This window comes from Mus caroli, unplaced genomic scaffold (assembly GCF_978045245.1).
Source record: "Mus caroli unplaced genomic scaffold, Mus_caroli_1 scaffold_9, whole genome shotgun sequence".
Taxonomy (NCBI): Eukaryota; Metazoa; Chordata; class Mammalia; order Rodentia; family Muridae; genus Mus; species Mus caroli.
In genome coordinates this window covers 1,334,614-1,351,714 of record NW_028227264.1, presented here as the reverse complement: position 1 = coordinate 1,351,714, position 17,101 = coordinate 1,334,614, and the positions used below count along the sequence as shown (strand labels likewise).

The 17,101-nt window shown below is 44.3% G+C and overlaps 1 protein-coding gene across 4 annotated transcripts in view; it reads right to left on the bottom strand.

The window, feature by feature from the left end:
• The window catches only part of Mthfd1l (methylenetetrahydrofolate dehydrogenase (NADP+ dependent) 1 like), a 202,896-nt gene that overhangs the window by 74,704 nt on the left and 111,091 nt on the right, over positions 1–17,101 (bottom strand). For all 4 annotated transcript variants that reach the window (XM_085842593.1, XM_021173653.2, XM_021173654.2 and 1 more), the window contains exons 21-24: positions 14,653–14,792; positions 11,860–11,901; positions 10,768–10,868; positions 9,984–10,161 (exon numbers count right to left, since the gene is read on the bottom strand). In XM_085842593.1, the coding sequence (XP_085698719.1) occupies positions 9,984–10,161; positions 10,768–10,868; positions 11,860–11,901; positions 14,653–14,792 (461 nt within the window). The remainder of the gene's footprint in view (positions 1–9,983; positions 10,162–10,767; positions 10,869–11,859; positions 11,902–14,652; positions 14,793–17,101) is intronic.

Below are 17,101 nucleotides of genomic sequence, written 5' to 3'. Positions count from 1 at the left end.
TATCAAAGGGTCACAGTGTTAGGAAGGTTGAGAATCATTGCATTAGGGACAGTATTAATATGCATCAGCCTTCCCTTCTTTGACATTGGGAGCACCTGTAGTGTTCTTCCCTGAAGGAGGGGCTGCTGGCAAGGTTCATGCTGCTTTGGAAAGTACCGATGGATTCAGAGGTACCAATAGACTCTAGTGGCTGGACGTAACTTTAATCCTAAAATCTGCTGGCTGGCAAGGTGCCTTTTATAAACCACATGAAGAACTCTCACATGAGAAATCCCATGTGAGAGTTCATCTCTGAAAAGGGACAACTAATTATTAATTGCTAATTACTTTCCAGCAGGGCAGAATGTGAACCACAAGCAAGAGGTCAGGGAAGTTGTTTCTATCCCTGTGTCTGAGGGTGAGCTGCAGTTAGCGCAGCTGCCATGTGGGCATAGACTTGGGAGGGTGTGGGAATGTTAATATAAAGAGCTATGGCACAAATGCAGATAGAGATAAGCTTGAGGATACTGTTAGTTTCAGTACTGGGAATTGAACAGAGGGCTTTGCTCCCAAGACACAAATGCTTTACCACTGAGCTATATCCCCAGCCCCTACCCTGTTGTTTTTTGTTTTTGTTTTTTCCTTTTCTCTTCTTTTTCTTTTTTTCTTCAAACAAGTTTTCAATAAATTGCTCTAGTTGGCCTTGAACTTATGGGTAGCCTAGGCTAGCCTTGTACTTTCAAACTCTGTTTCAGCTTCCTGGGTAGCTGAGATTAAAGGACTATGGCAGGAAGCTCAACACACTTCTAACATACACAGTTTAAAGCTAATGTTAGCTGAAGAGTAAAGATGGGCTACAGGTCTCTGAGGTCAAGGGCTGTAGCACATACTTTTCTCAACCATCATCCATCCATCCATCCACCCACCCATCTATCTATGTATCTATCTATGTATCTCTCTCCCTCCCTTCCTCCTTCTTCTCCCCCCACCCCCTCTGTTTTGTTTGTTTCAAGGCAGGGTTTCTCTGTGTAGCCCTGGCTGCCCTGGCACTTGCTCTGTAGACCAGGCTGGCCTTGAGATCCATCTGCTTCTGCCTCCTGTGTGATAGGATCAAAGGTGTGTCCCACCACTGCCCAGTGGTACTTTCTTATTATTGTGACTGTATCTGAAAAGAAGCAGGAAGGGAGGGTTCCTTTTGGCTTGCAGTTGGAGGGCATACATACCCTCAGTGTTCTGGTTACACATTTCCTGTCATCTAAGCACAAGCTCCTGGGTGTATAAGAGTTCCAGAAGAGAAAGGAAAGCTCAGGTGGGGAGGTGACAGTGACAGATGACTTTGTACATGAACTGACAATCTCATCTCTGCACAGCACATCACCATGCAAAGACGAGCTTGCTCCAGGCGCTGTGCTGAAGGTACCACCATTGTCTTTGCTGGTCAACCATGTCGTGGAGCCAGAGCCAACAGGTAAAGATACTTGTCGACAAGTCCGATTGGAGTTTGATCCATGGGACCCAAATGGTAGCAAAGTGAGAAATGAGTTCTCACATTTGTTCTCTGCCCTCCACATGTGCAAACACAGACACAGCACATACCACTCCAAGATAAATAAAAATTTCATGAGATGATAGAAGATCTTTCTAGCAGGAAAGGATTCTCCCATCAAGCACAACAACGACCAGACCCTGGTGGAGGATGGCAATCATCAGGAGCCCTAATCCTTAAGCAGGCAGTTCCTATACATCTTTCCATCTCTGCCAAGCTCCCGATGTTTCCTGTCTCAGCACCACTCCAGCCTTCTGTGAGCACAAGTGCGGATATCTTTTGCTGATAACTAATATCTTCCTTGCTAGTGTTATAATGGAAAGTGCTTTGGGAATACCACTCCCGTGCCAGGCTGACGTTGCGACCTGTACTAAATGGGACTCCTACAGAGTCCATAGTGGGAGGCAAAACAGGAAGAGGTAAGTGTTGGGATAGTCTCGTCCCCTCTGGTTCTCTCTGTCACAGCCGCATGGCCGTCAGCAGGCACTCCAATCCACTGAGCTGGAAGCCCCAGGCCAAGGTTCTGAAAGACTTCTCCTACAGTGTTTAACAAGTAAATAAATGAAAACATCTCAGTTAGCTTACCGCTTAGGGTTAGTGGGAAAACCGTCCCATATGCGCGCTACCCTCCCTGTGGGTAGTATACGCATGCTGTGTCTTCAGCAAAGGAACCTTCCATTATTTCCTTGCTTGGTTGTGAAGAGAGGTCTACACTCTTGGGGGGCAAGCCAGTCTAAGTGATCTTCTGCTGAACTAAGATTCACTTAAGCTGCTTTGAGGCAAATGATAGCTTTTATAAAAACAAGTAAAATGATAAAGTAACTTATGAGTGTTTATTCTTTTATCAGCATTCCCCTGACTGTGTGCACAGGGGATGAGTCTGTTTATTCCCTTACCCTGGTATGCCTCATGTCTAGCAGAGTGGCTCACACATAGTAGGCCTTGGCCAAGCCTGTGCTAAATATGAAAACAGCCATCAAGGGAAAGTACTTTTGCAGTGCTGAGGTGTAATGCACAAGTTTTGGGGATCTTTTGTGTAACAATTCCTAACAGAGTGCAAGCCATGGCACAATAAACATCTGGGAAGGAGAGACACTCCTGACAGTCAAGGCTCTGGGTAAACATGAAACAGTCAGGAGGGGGCAGATTGCATAGAGATCTGTAAAAGCTGGCCAGGCATTAAAGGAAACTTCCAAGGGTGTAGCTCGATGGCAGAGCATTCTCCTGGCATGCACAAAGCTCTGGCGTTGATCGCCAGTGTGGGAAAATAAAACAAACCCCAAACAACTTCGACGGCGTCCTAAAGGAAGTACAAGAAAGATCTCAAGAAGCAGAAGGAAGAATGATGACTGCACAGGAAGTGGAAGGCAGGAGAAGCCTGGGCCTACACAGCCGTGGACCTACAAGGACAGTTAAGACAGCTGTTGGTGACTGCTAACACGTTAACACCACTGAATAGCCCTGGCTGGCCTAGAATTTGCTTTGTAGACCAGGCTAGCCTTGGACTCACAGAGATCTGCCTCTGCTTCCCCAGTGCTGGGTTACATGGCCGCTCTGCCATGCCCAGACTGTGTATCACAAAAGTATGTATGAAGGCTTAGGTAAAGACCTTTTGGGATGTATTGGCTGCTTAATTCAACTAAAAAGACAAGTTTTTCAATAGTTTGATTTTATAGCTTCTTTGAGTATTTCCAGAATCTTTTCTTTTCTTTTTTTTAAGATTTATTTATTTATTACATGTAAGTACACTGTAGCTGTCTTCAGACACTCCAGAAGAGGGAGTCAGATCTCATTACGGGTGGTTGTGAGCCACCATGTGGTTGCTGGGATTTGAACTTCGGACCTTTGGAAAAGCAGTCAGGTGCTCTTACCCACTGAGCCATCTCACCAGCCCCCAGAATCTTTTCAGAATAATATTTCTATCAGCCTGGATCACCACAGCTATGCTCAAAGGGAGGGAAATCACGCCTGGTACTAGAAACCTGACCAACAATCCAGGCCTCATGAGATCTTGGATCTCAGAGGAGAATGCACTTTACCAGAGCAGCAAAGTCCTACCTCTACTGATACTTATCCTTATAACCACGGGGGAGTATAGCTCTCAGCCCTCCTCAGCAGACACTTCTCTTTGTTGCAAATGCAGCCCATTACAGAAAACAACAACTGGCCCCAACACAGAGGTTAACGGCTTGTGGGGACCCAGCCCCAGAGGATAAACCCAGAGAATATATACCTATATCTACATCTACATCTATCTATCTATCTATCTATCTATCTATCTATCTATCTATCTATATCTATATCTATATCTATCTATCTATAAAACACAACTCCTGTACCTAAGGCTCCGGAAAATTCACAGAAGAATGAGGAGAAAGATTGAAGGAGCCAGAAGATGGAGACATTCCCTGTGAGACCGTATTGCCTCAAAATGGCTGCCTAAACGGTAACAATTTTAATAGCAATTCGAATGTGGAGGGTAAGATGAGGGACTTCTGCTCTCAGACAAGAATCTCAGGCAACTAATGACTACTGAGATGAGAAATAGCTTCTCTCAGAGATGAGCCCTTTAATACATTATCCAATATAAAGTGGCCAGCCTTGAAACCATATACACACAAGCAAAAAGGGACTCAGCTGATAGGATTTATATATCTATGCATCCCTCCACACACACACACACACACACATATATATGCATCAACTATAAGTACAAAGAGGTCATTAATTAGAGAGCGTAAGTGGGAGCATAAGCAGGGTCAGAGGGAGCACAGGGTGGGAGAGATGTAATAATGCTTTAATAAAATTAAAAAAGAAAACAAAACAAAACAAAGTGAAACAGAACTAAAGGTTAAAAAACAAGACTGCGGGGGCTGGTGAGATGGCTCAGTGGGTAAGAGCACCCGACTGCTCTTCCAAAGGTCCAGGGTTCAAATCCCAGCAACCACATGGTGGCTCACAACCATCCGTAACGAGATCTGACTCCCTCTTCTGGAGTGTCTGAAGATAGCTACAGTGTACTTACATATAATACATAAATCTTAAAAAAAAAAAGAAAAAAAAAAAAAAACAAGACTGCTAGAAATAACCATGTAAAAAGGCTTTGTGGGGCTGGAGAGAGGTCTCGGTGGCCAAGAGATCTTGCTAAGCAGGCGTGAGGACCTGAGTTTGACTCTAGCATCCATGTCAAAAGCACGCGTGTACAGACAGACCCAGTGCTATGAGAGGCAAAGGTCGAAGGAGGCTGCTGGCTGCCAGTCTAGCTCCAGGCTCAGTGAGAGAGCCTCTCTCAATGGAATAAGGTAGAGAGTGATGCACTAGAGCGATCTCCTGTGACCTGCAAGTGCATACGGGAATGCGGACCCTCCTGTGGCCACACACACATGTGGGCATACACCAGGAAGAAAGAGAGAAAAATGTAAAACAACACAATAAAACCAAGCCAATGGCTTATAAATGGTTACATTTCCGCTCACTTGGAGATCAGATGCTAATGGCAGCAGCTTGGAAAAAAAAAATCCCTTCTGAGTGATTGATTAAAAATACTACCTAGCATTCTGCTACCTAACCCTGACCATATCTTAGCAAGGCCACACTATTGTTTCAGCTCTGCACCAAATAAAGTCATTGGTATGCATCCCAGATGTGCTGAATAAAAGATAGCGTTCTTTTGTGTCTCCAAGGCCATGGAGCTGAAAGCACATAGGTAAATCATTTTTATTCTGTGATACTGAAATCATGTATTCTGTGGCCCATAAAATATTCAAAGAGAAGGATCAATTAATAACTTGCAAGTCAGATATAAATCTCCAGGTGCGTGGTAATTACTCCAGCCCATAGTTTGTATTTTAAATGAAGTCTGAATTTTAAATGACGGACTTGTAGTTTGGCAGGCACCCTTTCCGGTAACCCAGACAGACATATAACTGGAAACCAACCATGTTCATTTGCACTGATCAGACCACACAGGTATAAGAGAGCTGCACGACACACGTACTACCTGGTACCCTGGGAACAGATGTCATCGTTACCAGGAACATCAGGGGTCTGTATCTCTGACACAAATCACACTGTGCACCAGAGACTAGCACAGTGAGCTACCTAGGGGTGAGTGTGTACTTCTAGGAGCCTGGACCCTGAGCTTCTACCCTGAGCAGCAGGTTCACGAGATCCCCTGAGAAACATTCTTCCAAGGCAAGTGCCACGTGTGACGGGCAACACTAACTGGGCTCTGGGAAGTGAATAGATGTCTCATTGCTAGAAAACCTGCATGCGTCACTGAAAATAAGAAATGTTTTTCGTCATTACTCGCAACCAGAACTCTGCAGGGACTAGCGATACTTACTTGTCCCCTCCCCTTTTCTTTTGAACTTTTCACTTTTTGCCTCAGCTTCCCGAGTGTTGGGATTCCCACCATGCCTGCCTGAGCGGGTATTTTCATGATGCATCATCTCCTTTGTGTCTCACAAACCTACTTGGAAATGTGTGTGTGTGCGTGCATAAGAGTGCAAGCACAAGTCATGGATCCATTTTACTTTCATGTTCAAGGAGCCTGGGTACTTTTTGGTGTTGGACGCTCCTAACTGCACAGCAAAGCTATTTCATGTCCACTGAGATGTCACCCCCGAATCCGAAGGGAACTGTTCTCTTGAGATATATTTTATAATATTTGGTATCTTTAAGGTCCACTTTGAGGCTACAACGAGGGTACTATGATATCGTCCTTCGAGAATAGGATGGGGTAGATGGTGGCCTCTCAACTTGTAGTGGAACCTCCATAGCTTGCCACTGGAGATTCCCTCATAGTGTTAGCAGGAACAATGCATTTCTAGAAACTTCCATGGCAATGATGTTCCGATTTTCACAGGGCACGTAAATGAAATCACACACTGCCCACCCCTGCCCCCCTTTCAAATGCTGTTTCTTTCATCGGTGAGACAGGGCTGGGAGGGGGCAAATGGGACAGTGAAGGGGACGCTTCAAAAGTCAGGCTGACTCTCGAGTGAGGCTCAGATCTCTCGTGGCCATTTTGCACATAGGAATGAAGCACTGGATGGGCTATGGAGGTGCATGCGGGTCAAAGGAGGACTCAGGAGAACCAGAGTTGGGCAAGATCTGTTCTGGATATTGTTGTGGGAACTGGGTATGAATCACTCGGAGGCGGCTGGTGACGGGCAGGATGGAAGCGCGATCTCTGCTAAGGCAGCTCATGCTAGGTAAGAAGTGAAGAAGAAAACAACCCAGAGTGAGAAAAGCAGAGTCACCAACAAGAAACTCAATGGCACCTGTGCAGCGGCTTGTCACAGACGACCCAAAGGGCCCGCCAGGACCTACAAAAGAGGAAGGAGAAACAGGGCAAAGGGCATGCAGGCACAGGTGACCAAGGGAGAGAGGACAGACGAGGACAGAGAAGGGGCAGGGACATGGATAATGAGAAGTGGCTCGTAAGCGTTCTTATTGAGTCCCTTCCCCCACTTCCCTAAAGGCTACAAAGTGAGTAAGATATACAGAGCAGCTTTAAATTCTACAGATTCAACCCCATATGCACAGTAATGTATGTAAAACCCTAAGGACATTGAAAAAAGGAAATGAGTGAATTAATCACACCTCTACTCTAAAAACTCCCTACTTCATAGACATAGATGTAAACACATGTGCATGCATACATGTATTTTAAATTTATGCCTATAAAATTTGAGGATCTGGTGGCAAATGCCTTAAATTTCTATGACAAGAAAAGTCACAGTGGCCACATCTAACTGGAATATGTTCAAATTTGAATCTTTGAAGAAAAATGAAGTAATTTTCTCAAAACCAACTAGAAAGAAAAACACCCCCAAAACAACAACAACAACAACCCCCCAATACACTCTGCTTTGAAAATGACTTGCAGGGTAGAAACCAAGCCTAAATTAGGGAGAGGGGGCTATGACTGTCTCAGGTCATAAACTCACGGCTGGCTGTGCTTTGATTTTTTCCCATGCAGCCCCAGTTTCAACTCAGAGAAAGGCTCTATGGTTTTACATAAGTAACAGGAAAGACCTAACAAAAACAAATGTGCGCCTGCCCCGCTGTGAAGGTCACACCTCAAAATGTGTGTAAACTCAGAGGAAGGGCGAGGGAGGACGGTTCAGGCTAACTCTCAATGGAGAGGGCAAGGCTTGCTTTCAGGGTCATCCCTTTGCAAAAAACGAGTTCCCGTGATTCCACTCACAGCTCTTGAGCCTCACAGAGAGGGAAGTGTGGTCTAACAGGACCCTGCCTGAAGTCCATGGTGTATCAGTTATGTACCTTACAAATAAATACAGCTCTGGTATGTCAACATATGACAATTTTGAAAAAGGAATAGACACTTAGGAAAGAAAAATAATTAAAATAAAAGTGAAACACACATACAAAAAGGAGGGGGGGTGGGGTGGGTCAAGCTTTGTAGCACTCAGATTTTTGTTTTCCTGAGACAGGGTCCCATGCAGCTCTGACTGTGTGGTGGTGGCACGAGCCTTTAATCCCAGCACATGGGAGGCAGAGCCAGGCGGATCTTTTCTCTGAGTTTGAGGCCAGCCTGGTCTACAGAATGAGTTCCAGGACAGCCAGGGCTACACAGAGAAACCCTGTCTCAAAAAACCAAAACAACAGAACCATTGGTTTTGAACTTACCATGGACTGGAGAACAACTTTGAATTCCCAATGTGCCTCTTCCACCAAGGCTGAGTGCCAACATTAGTTTAAAAATGAATTATAAGCCGGGCGTGGTGGTGCACGCCTTTAATCCCAGCACTCGGGAGGCAGAGGCAGGCGGATTTCTGAGTTCGAGGCCAGCCTGGTCTACAGAGTGAGTTCCAGGACAGCCAAGGCTACACAGAGAAACCCTGTCTTGAAAAACCATTAAAAAAAAAAAAAAAAAAAAGAATTATAAGGCTGGATACAGTGACACATGCTTGCAATCCAAGAACTAAGGAGGTAGAGGCAGGAGGGATTAGAAATTTAAGGCCCTCACAGTCAGCTATTGGATGTATCACAGGGCTCCCAATGGAGAAGCTGGAGAAAGTACCCAAGGAGCTAAAGGGATCTGCAACCCTATAGTTGGAACAACATGATGAACTAACCAGTACCCCAGAGCTCTTGTCTCTAGCTGCATATGTATCGAAAGATGGCCTAGTCGGCCATCACTGGAAAGAGAGGCCCATTGGACTTGCAAACTTTATATGCCCCAATATAGGGGAATGCCAGGGCCAAAAGAATGGGAATGGGTGGGTAGGGAAGTAGGGGGCACTATGGGGGACTTTTGGGATAGCATTGGAAATGTAACTGAGGAAAATATGTAATAAAAAATATTAAAAATTAAAAAAAAAGGTCAGTCAGGATTATAGGAGCGCTTGTCTCAGAAGACCAAACACCAAACCCGCCTGCCCCCATGAAAAAGAGAGAGACCACGCCAGAAAACCCAGTATTCCCATTGCTGGTTATACAGCCCAGCATACACACACACACACACACACACACACACACACACACACACACACACACGTAGAAAAGACAATATCCAGTATTAAAAGCAATGAGAATTCTCACATGTGCTATGACATCATCCATGGACTGTGTGAAACAATAAAAATGAAACAACTATTTTGGCAAGATCACATTCATAAGAGGCATCTAAAAAGTTAAATTCTGAGACATAAAGTAGGATGGTGGTTCAATGAAGGATCTGTTGGAAGGGGGTGGGGTGGGGGTGGGGGACTGTTAAATGGATACCAAGCTTCAGTGTTCTAAGATGAGAATAGCCCCAGAAACCGTTTGCATAACGATGTGAATGTACTCAATATCACGATTTGTAAATGGTAACATATTTTACTACAAGGAAAAGCTATGTAAGATATTGGGCAAGAAAACCACAGTGAGGGTTGATGAGATGACTTTGTGGATAAAGGTGCCTGCTGCTGAGCCTCGCCTGCCTGTAGTTCCATCCCTGGAACCTACGTGGTGTGGTGGGAGGCCAGAACTGACTCGCACAAACTGACCTCTGATTTTTGCATGCATGCTGTGACTTGTGTGTGCCCACACATATCACACACACACACACACACACACACACACTACACACGAAAGAACCATAGGAGATACACGAAGCATGCCTTCTAATTGAGTAGCTCTGATACTGTTCAAAAGCCTTGTTGTTCGAAGGACAATCCCTGTGAGCATAGCTTACCACCCAGAGCCATCTCCTCCCTTGGGCCCAATGTTTGAAAGCAGACCTTTGGCTTTAAGAGCACAGATTTGGGGCAGGGGCATGATCTACCCTTGGCAAAGGGCACATCAGATGGCTAACACCTTTAGTCAAGAGCTTCTTTCACTGTTGAGTCTCCAAGAAGACCACATAAGATGGGTCATATAAACGGTGCTTTAAGCGCTGGCCTTCTACAAGATACGAGAGCTGCCACTCCACTGGTAGATTTACCTGAACATCATACAGGAACTGGAAGCGGCTTCTTTTATTCGCAGCTTCTCTCACAGCCCGAGCCAAGTCCACAGATCCTTTGCCTCCAGCCGACCAGTGATAGCAGGGGACCGCATCAAAGGCACCCGCCCGTTTAGCGAGCTCACACACCAAGTCAATCTCTGCACGGGTGTCCGTCCTGGTGATGAGAACGTTTGTGGATTCTGCATCTGTATTCACTTAGTGATGTTTTGAGAGAAAGACTAACGATTTATACAGAACTTCACTCCCTAACACTGAATATATTGTGAACATCAAAAGTGGTCACGTGTTTAAATAAATCAGACATGATGAAAAAGCGTGTAGAAAGAATCCCTTTAACATGACTCAAGTGGTCTTTTCTTTGATTTGTTTTTGAGACAGGGTTTCTCTGTGTAAACCCTGGCTCTTCTGGATTTGCTCTGTAGTACCAGGCTGGCCTCAAACTCATAGAGAGCTGCCTGCCTCTGCCTTTGGAGCCTTTGAGATTAAAGGTGTGTGCACCACCACACCCAACCTTATTATGGGTTTTTAATCAATAAATTGCATAATATCTTCTTTTGATCATTCATTCGGTCTATCAGACAGAATCACTGGGTAGAACAGGAAAAACCAAAATATCCCCCTACCCCCCTACCCACAACCAGACAGGTGCTCATTGACTCTGTGTGTTTAATTTCCACAGTAACACTAGAGAACACATTGGGGGAAATGAAACCAAATCAAACAAACTGATTCTGTGTCTTTCACAGAAAGCTGGACTCACTTGAAGACATTCAGTGCCACCACCACGGGCACCCCGAAGAGCTGAGCGATCTGAATTTGTTTCTGTAGGTTGCAGCAGCCATCAGCTACCAGCTGAATGTTCTAGAAAGAAACCACCGGCAGCTGGGTCATTATGCCTTACCTAACCCTCCCACACCCCAAGCTAGACCCAGCCTCACCACACTGGCAACTTTTGTTTCTATCTTTTCTTTACTTTATTGCCGGAGACCCAAGTCACCTTGTGTTTCCAAGAAATATGATTACAGATAGAGGTGATTCAGGGTCAAGGTAGGTTCTAAAACTATTCTGGGTCCAAGCACGTGTATCTGAGACTGGGGCCAGGCAACTCCTGCTAAGTAAGACGGACTGACAGAATGTAGGCAAGCCCACCCTCTGCAGCTAGGGAGCAAAAGTCCCCGGGATGCTGAAGGGGTCCATGGCACCACCTGTAGGAACTAAGTGGTACTGTCACCAGCTAACCAGTTTGTTTGCAGGACAGATACTGATTGCATTCCTATGTCATAAAAACAAGTGTGCATCTCCCAAGAGACAACTTTTGCTACAACAAAAGAAGACATAGGTAAAAGCTTCACTCATCTCTGGGCTCCAATGGCTGTCTTGTGAGTAGAGGACAGCAAATAAGTCTATATTTATCGTTTCTTCAGCTTCAAGAGTTAGCTGAAAGGGTTTCAGCCTTTTATCCCATCCATTTTCATGGGCCTTTTTAAAAATGAAATTCTAGTGTGTGTGCGTGCATGCATGCATGTGGGGCGAACCTTGGCTATTCTTCAGGTACCTTTCTTTTGGAGACAGAGTCTCTCCCTGGCCTACGGCTTATGAAGAAGGTTGGCTGGCCATCGAGCCCCAGAGACCTACTTGTCTCTGCCTCCCTTGTGTTGAGAAAGCAAGTGTTTGCCACTATGTTTTGTTTTATATTCGGGTGCTAGGGATGGAGCTCAGGTTCTCACGCTTTCAAGGTGGGTACCCACTGAGCATCTCCTCCGTCCAGAGAAGTACATTTCTAAGTTGTACATTCATTGACAGTCAACTGGAAGCTACTCACTGACTGCACTGAACCATTAGATCTTTTTACCTCCTCTGTATATTCTTTCTTGAGAGGAACCCCAGCAGTTACCTGAAATAAAGAGACAAAAATTAAGATCCATCCCATGAATTAGAAAAAAAAAATGTTCTTCCCTATAGCAATAGGTCTGCTTTAAAAGGAGAGGTCTACTCAACTTTGAATAAATCAATTACTGTAATTTTTACACAAACCTTCCCTAGTTAAGAAAAAAAAGTTCAAAATTTTAATTTTTGTATATCTAACATCTTACTCATATAAATGGGGGGCGGGGGAACCGACTCAAAACATTAGAAAACTGACTGGTAAAATCCAGCTATTTGCAAAGCAGATATAGCTGCCTAAACTAGGCTTGTTCTGGCAAGGCACAAATTTAAGCAAGCCTTACAATCTCAAAGAGAACACTCAAACTGTCATCTTAAAAGATGGAAGAAAAGCGTGCATCAGTTTCTATGCTAATTTGGCCAATTAAAAATAGAAGGTAATCCCTTAGGCCTCATTACAAATGTATCCCAAGCCTTGCACGCACTCAGCAATGAGCTGTTTAAACAACTCCCTTGAAGATGAGGACTAAGAAGATGCCTACAGCCAGTACCGCATCCAACACGGCACTGCAATTAGCAGGGAAGCCCTTGCCAGGGACAAGGGAAGAAACCATACAGACGGGAAGGGAAAAAAAAGAACTCATTTTGAGCAATGAATGGCAGCCCAGAATCCCCCAAAGACGTGGTAGGTTAAATCAGTACAACTAAGTGAATTCAGACACGATAGTGACAAAAGAACATATAAGAACAGAAATAATCTGTTATTTAAAGATAGAAAGCATATACGGGAACAGATCTGTACGAAGATATAGAAGATCTTTATGAAATAAGCAATAACTTCCATTGGAATATATTCAAACACAACTATGAAGAGGTGTCTAACGTCCTTTGCATAGAGATCCCAAAGAGACTGCAGAACCTATAAGCTAATTCTCAAATACACACAGGGTTTTGAGCCTGTAGTTCACTGAAATAGAGCTATCTTATGTAGGCTGGATACTGCAAACCTCAAAAAGTAAGATAAAGTCCACTGGTGAAATGCAGATACCCTTGAAAAGGGTCACTTGTAGGTCAAATGTGAGGAACAGCCTGGCTTTGGATCTCCACAGTACGCTGGCACAAAGAGACATAACTAGACCAGATCAACTGAAGGGAGATCCCAGAAAGAGGCAAACGCATCGAGGTGGGTGATGAGAATTAAGAGAGACGTCGGATTGGAAGATCAAAGTTCATTTGTTACTCCATTACTGAAAACATTTCCTGGATATGGAATATGCCAGGCCCCGGGGCCAGTAACTAATTAGACAGTTCCTGAGAGCAAGGGAATCAGAACCTGAAGAGGAGAGACATTCATAAAATGCCATGAGGCCAAGCCCAGCCTTTACAGCCCTCCCTGGTTACTATTGTTCATTCATGCAACAGTTTGGTCCTTCAAGGTTCTCCAGACATTTATGAGGCTATGCTCTCCTGGGGAGAGCTAGTGGGAAGTGGTGGAGTCTTAGAAGGAGAGGCCTAATGGGAGCTGTCAGGGGAAATACAGGGAGCCTTGCCCCTACGCCCAACCCCTACATAGGAGGTGAGTTTTGTTTTGTCCTGGGCTCCCAGCCTGACGGACTTACTGCCTTGCTTCATGTACAAATGCTGACCAGAGGATTACAACTTACAGAGCTGTGAGTGGAAACAAATCACATCTCCTTATGAGTTGAGTATCAGGTATTCATTTCGGTAATGGGAACTGACTTAACGATTGACATTTCTACTTATGGTCCCAAACCTTGGGTTATCTTCTCTGCCAAAGAACCACAGGATTAAGAAGGGAAGGAAGGAGCAGAAAGGAATAACTGGGAAGAAATCACAGTGTAGCAACATGGCACACACGTCAAGGAGAAGTGCAGTGGGACTGGAAATCATGCCAGGTATTTTTATAGTCTGGAGGTCTGGAAAAACTCTGGACTCAATTCTAGATCTGACCAGTTTCCTCAGCAGAGGTGTGATGCTACCACTGCTGGTCTCTATGTGTCTCCAAGATTTCTTCCTGTATTTTAAAAGATCCAATCAGACAAACAGACTTTAAACCTTTTAGAGGATCAAAGCTGTTTGAATTTAAATGTGGGCATGGCAGAGGAAGAAGAGAACATTTCAAATTATACATACATGCATATAATTTTTCATTCACTCACTCACTCGCTTGCACTGGTGTCTTGCCTGTGTGTCTGTTTGTATGGAGGTTGTCAGACCCCTTGGAACTGAAGCTGCAGAGAGTTGTGAGGCACTATTTGCTTATTGGTAATAGAACCCAGGTCCTCTGGAAGAGCAGTCAGTGAGTGCTCTTAACCATGGAGTTAATTCTACAGGTCATATATGGCTTTACATTTTTTAACTACTTATGTGTTTTTTTTTTTTTTTTTTTTTTTTGGTTTTTCGAGACAGGGTTTCTCTGTGTATCCCTGGCTGTCCTGGAACTCACTCTGTAGACCAGGCTGGTCTCGAACTCAGAAATCCGCCTGCCTCTGCCTCCCGAGTGCTGGGATTAAAGGCGTGCGCCACCACGCCCGGCTTACTACTTATGTGTTATGTGTGCATGAAACCCGTTTGTTTATGAGCACTGCGATTTTGCGGGTGCCTGTGGAATCCAGAACAGGGTGTAAGATCCCCTGGAACTGAACCCAGGTCCTCTAAGACTGGCAGGTGCTTTTTACCACAGAGTTATCTCTTCACTCCTTGGCTTTTTTTTAAAGCTAGGAAGAAAACAAGAACTTACACTAGGCCCACCTCCATGCATCTTCAGAGCTCGAACGGTGGCTACCAGCACGACAACGTTGGGCACCAGGCCAGAAGCTCGGCATTTGATGTTGAAGAATTTCTCCATCCCAATATCAGCCCCAAAGCCAGCTTCAGTCACTGTACGGAAACAAGTAGGGAATGAGCTCTTATCATCAGAACACAGTAACCAATGTTTAATAACAGTACAAGCACTCACAACGGCCCCTAGCCCTGCCACACAAGGCCACTACAAGGTATCCCATGCCTACATAGAGGTGACCTGGCACCTCCCTCACAATGGAAGATGTTTAACTTCATCGCACAAGGCAGGCCTCTACCCTATCAGATCCAATAGGCCACAAGGACTCACTGTAAGGCCAAGAGCTGTCTTCCCGGTATTAACTCCAACCAAAGCTTTTCTTGACGTAGATGAGATTTTCACCCTTGTAACTAGGCTCCAAACTTTATCAAAGGGTCAAGCATATGTTATCCTTTCTTATTTTTGGGCCCCTGATCCATTCTGTTGGTGAGCAAATTTCAAGTTGGAGGCATGGCTTAAGGATACTGATCAGGGCATATGAGGAAAGGTGGCAGCTGGATTCCAGAATCATATTCCTTTTTTAGACTCCTTTCCAGTTGACAGAAATGGTACTGTGGGGGTTCAGTGGGTGAGAGCGAGCCCTTGTTGCTCAAGCACGAGGAACTGAGTGCAAATCTCCACATTGATGAAAAAAATCTTAGTATGGCTGTATGCACCTGTAACCTCAGCACAATAGGTATGCGTGTGTGGGGAGACAAGATTGCTGGGGTCCGATGGCCAACAGCCTAGCTGCAGGTTCATTGAAAAGAGATCTTGAGTCAAGGGAAGAAGGTAGAAAGTGATGGAATCAGATATTCCATGTCTTCCTCTGGCCTCTGTGTGTACATGAGCACACATATACATACCTACACCTCCCCTCCTCTCAGACATGGCTTTTGTGCTATTTGTGGAGGTGACAGATGGAACTTGAGTATTGCTTTCCAAAACCACGATAGATACTGGGTCAATAGTATTGTCTTCCACTCAAGAGAGAGCTCCAGGGCCTTGGTATTTAGCGTGAGATCCATGGACCAAAAGCAAGCAACAGCATCTCTTAAGACCTTGTTAAAGAAGTGGACTATTGGACCCATGAGATCTACTCAATCAGAACTAGCATTAAAAACAACAACTTTGAATTGATTTAATGTGCATGAATGTTTTGCCTGCTTGTATATCTGTGTACCATTTGTGTGTCTGGTATCTGCAGAGGTAGGAAGAAACCATGGGTCCCCTGTTACAGATAGTTCTAAGCCATGCGGGTGCTAGGAATCAGACACAGTCCTGTAGAACAGCCAGTGCTCTTAATTCTACAGCCCCAACAGATTCAGTATTTTAACAAGACACTCATGTGCAGTGATTGTCCATTATCATTTGGGAAGAATACTACTAATGTAAAAATTATTTTGGAATATGGACCATCTACTGACAATATGACTAAGGCCATAATTAATGGTACAGATAGGAAGTAGAAGTACATGAATTTATTTACTAAGGTCTTATAAAAATACTAAGGGTTACTGTTGAAGGCGGAGAGCACAATGCTTGCCTTGCATGAGGAAATTCCTGAGTTCAAATCCTCAGCAGCTCCAGAAGAAAAAAAGGAAAAAGCAAACAAATGAAGATGTAGGATTCATGGGAAATAGAAATGTCAACAAGAACTGGTGGAAATAGTTTTTTTCAGATGTTATTTTAAACTATATATACACTTAATTTGTGGAAAGCTGTGAGCAATCGCCATTACAAGATGGCGATGGCTTCCGCTGTGCCTAACTAGTAAACAAGCCTTGTGCGCAGGTGCGAGAGTGAATTTACGCCAAGTCACTGCCCATCTCGGGGCGTAGTAATGAGGTGATGGGCGAGCAACAAATCAGGTGCTGACACACCACGCTGAGGGCTATATAAGCAGCACCATTTTCCGGGTTCTGGGTCTTCCCTCCTGAAGAAGCAATAAAGCTTTTGCTGCAGAAGAATCCGGTCGTCCGAATGTGTTCTTGTCGGCGAGAACAATAGCTCGGGACATTAATTCTTGTTTTTTCTTTTAGTATTCCATATACCTATTTTTTATAGACTACACATAATTCTATAGTCTTCTTTATCTTAAAAGTATAATTTTATTTCTGTACTACAACCTTTTAGAATTTGTGATTACAAAAACAGTAGTATATAATTTTGTTTAATTAGGGTGTCAAAATTTGTAAAACAGTTCTCTCTGTTACTGAACAATTCAGCAGTCACCAGCATGTAGAAAGACTCACTGAATTTGTGCTACATATGAGCTTTAATATCTTTCAAAGTATATTCTCAGAATAAATTTCCAGGGGTAAGGATACGGGCAATAGACATAAAACATCTTTTATGACCACTGATA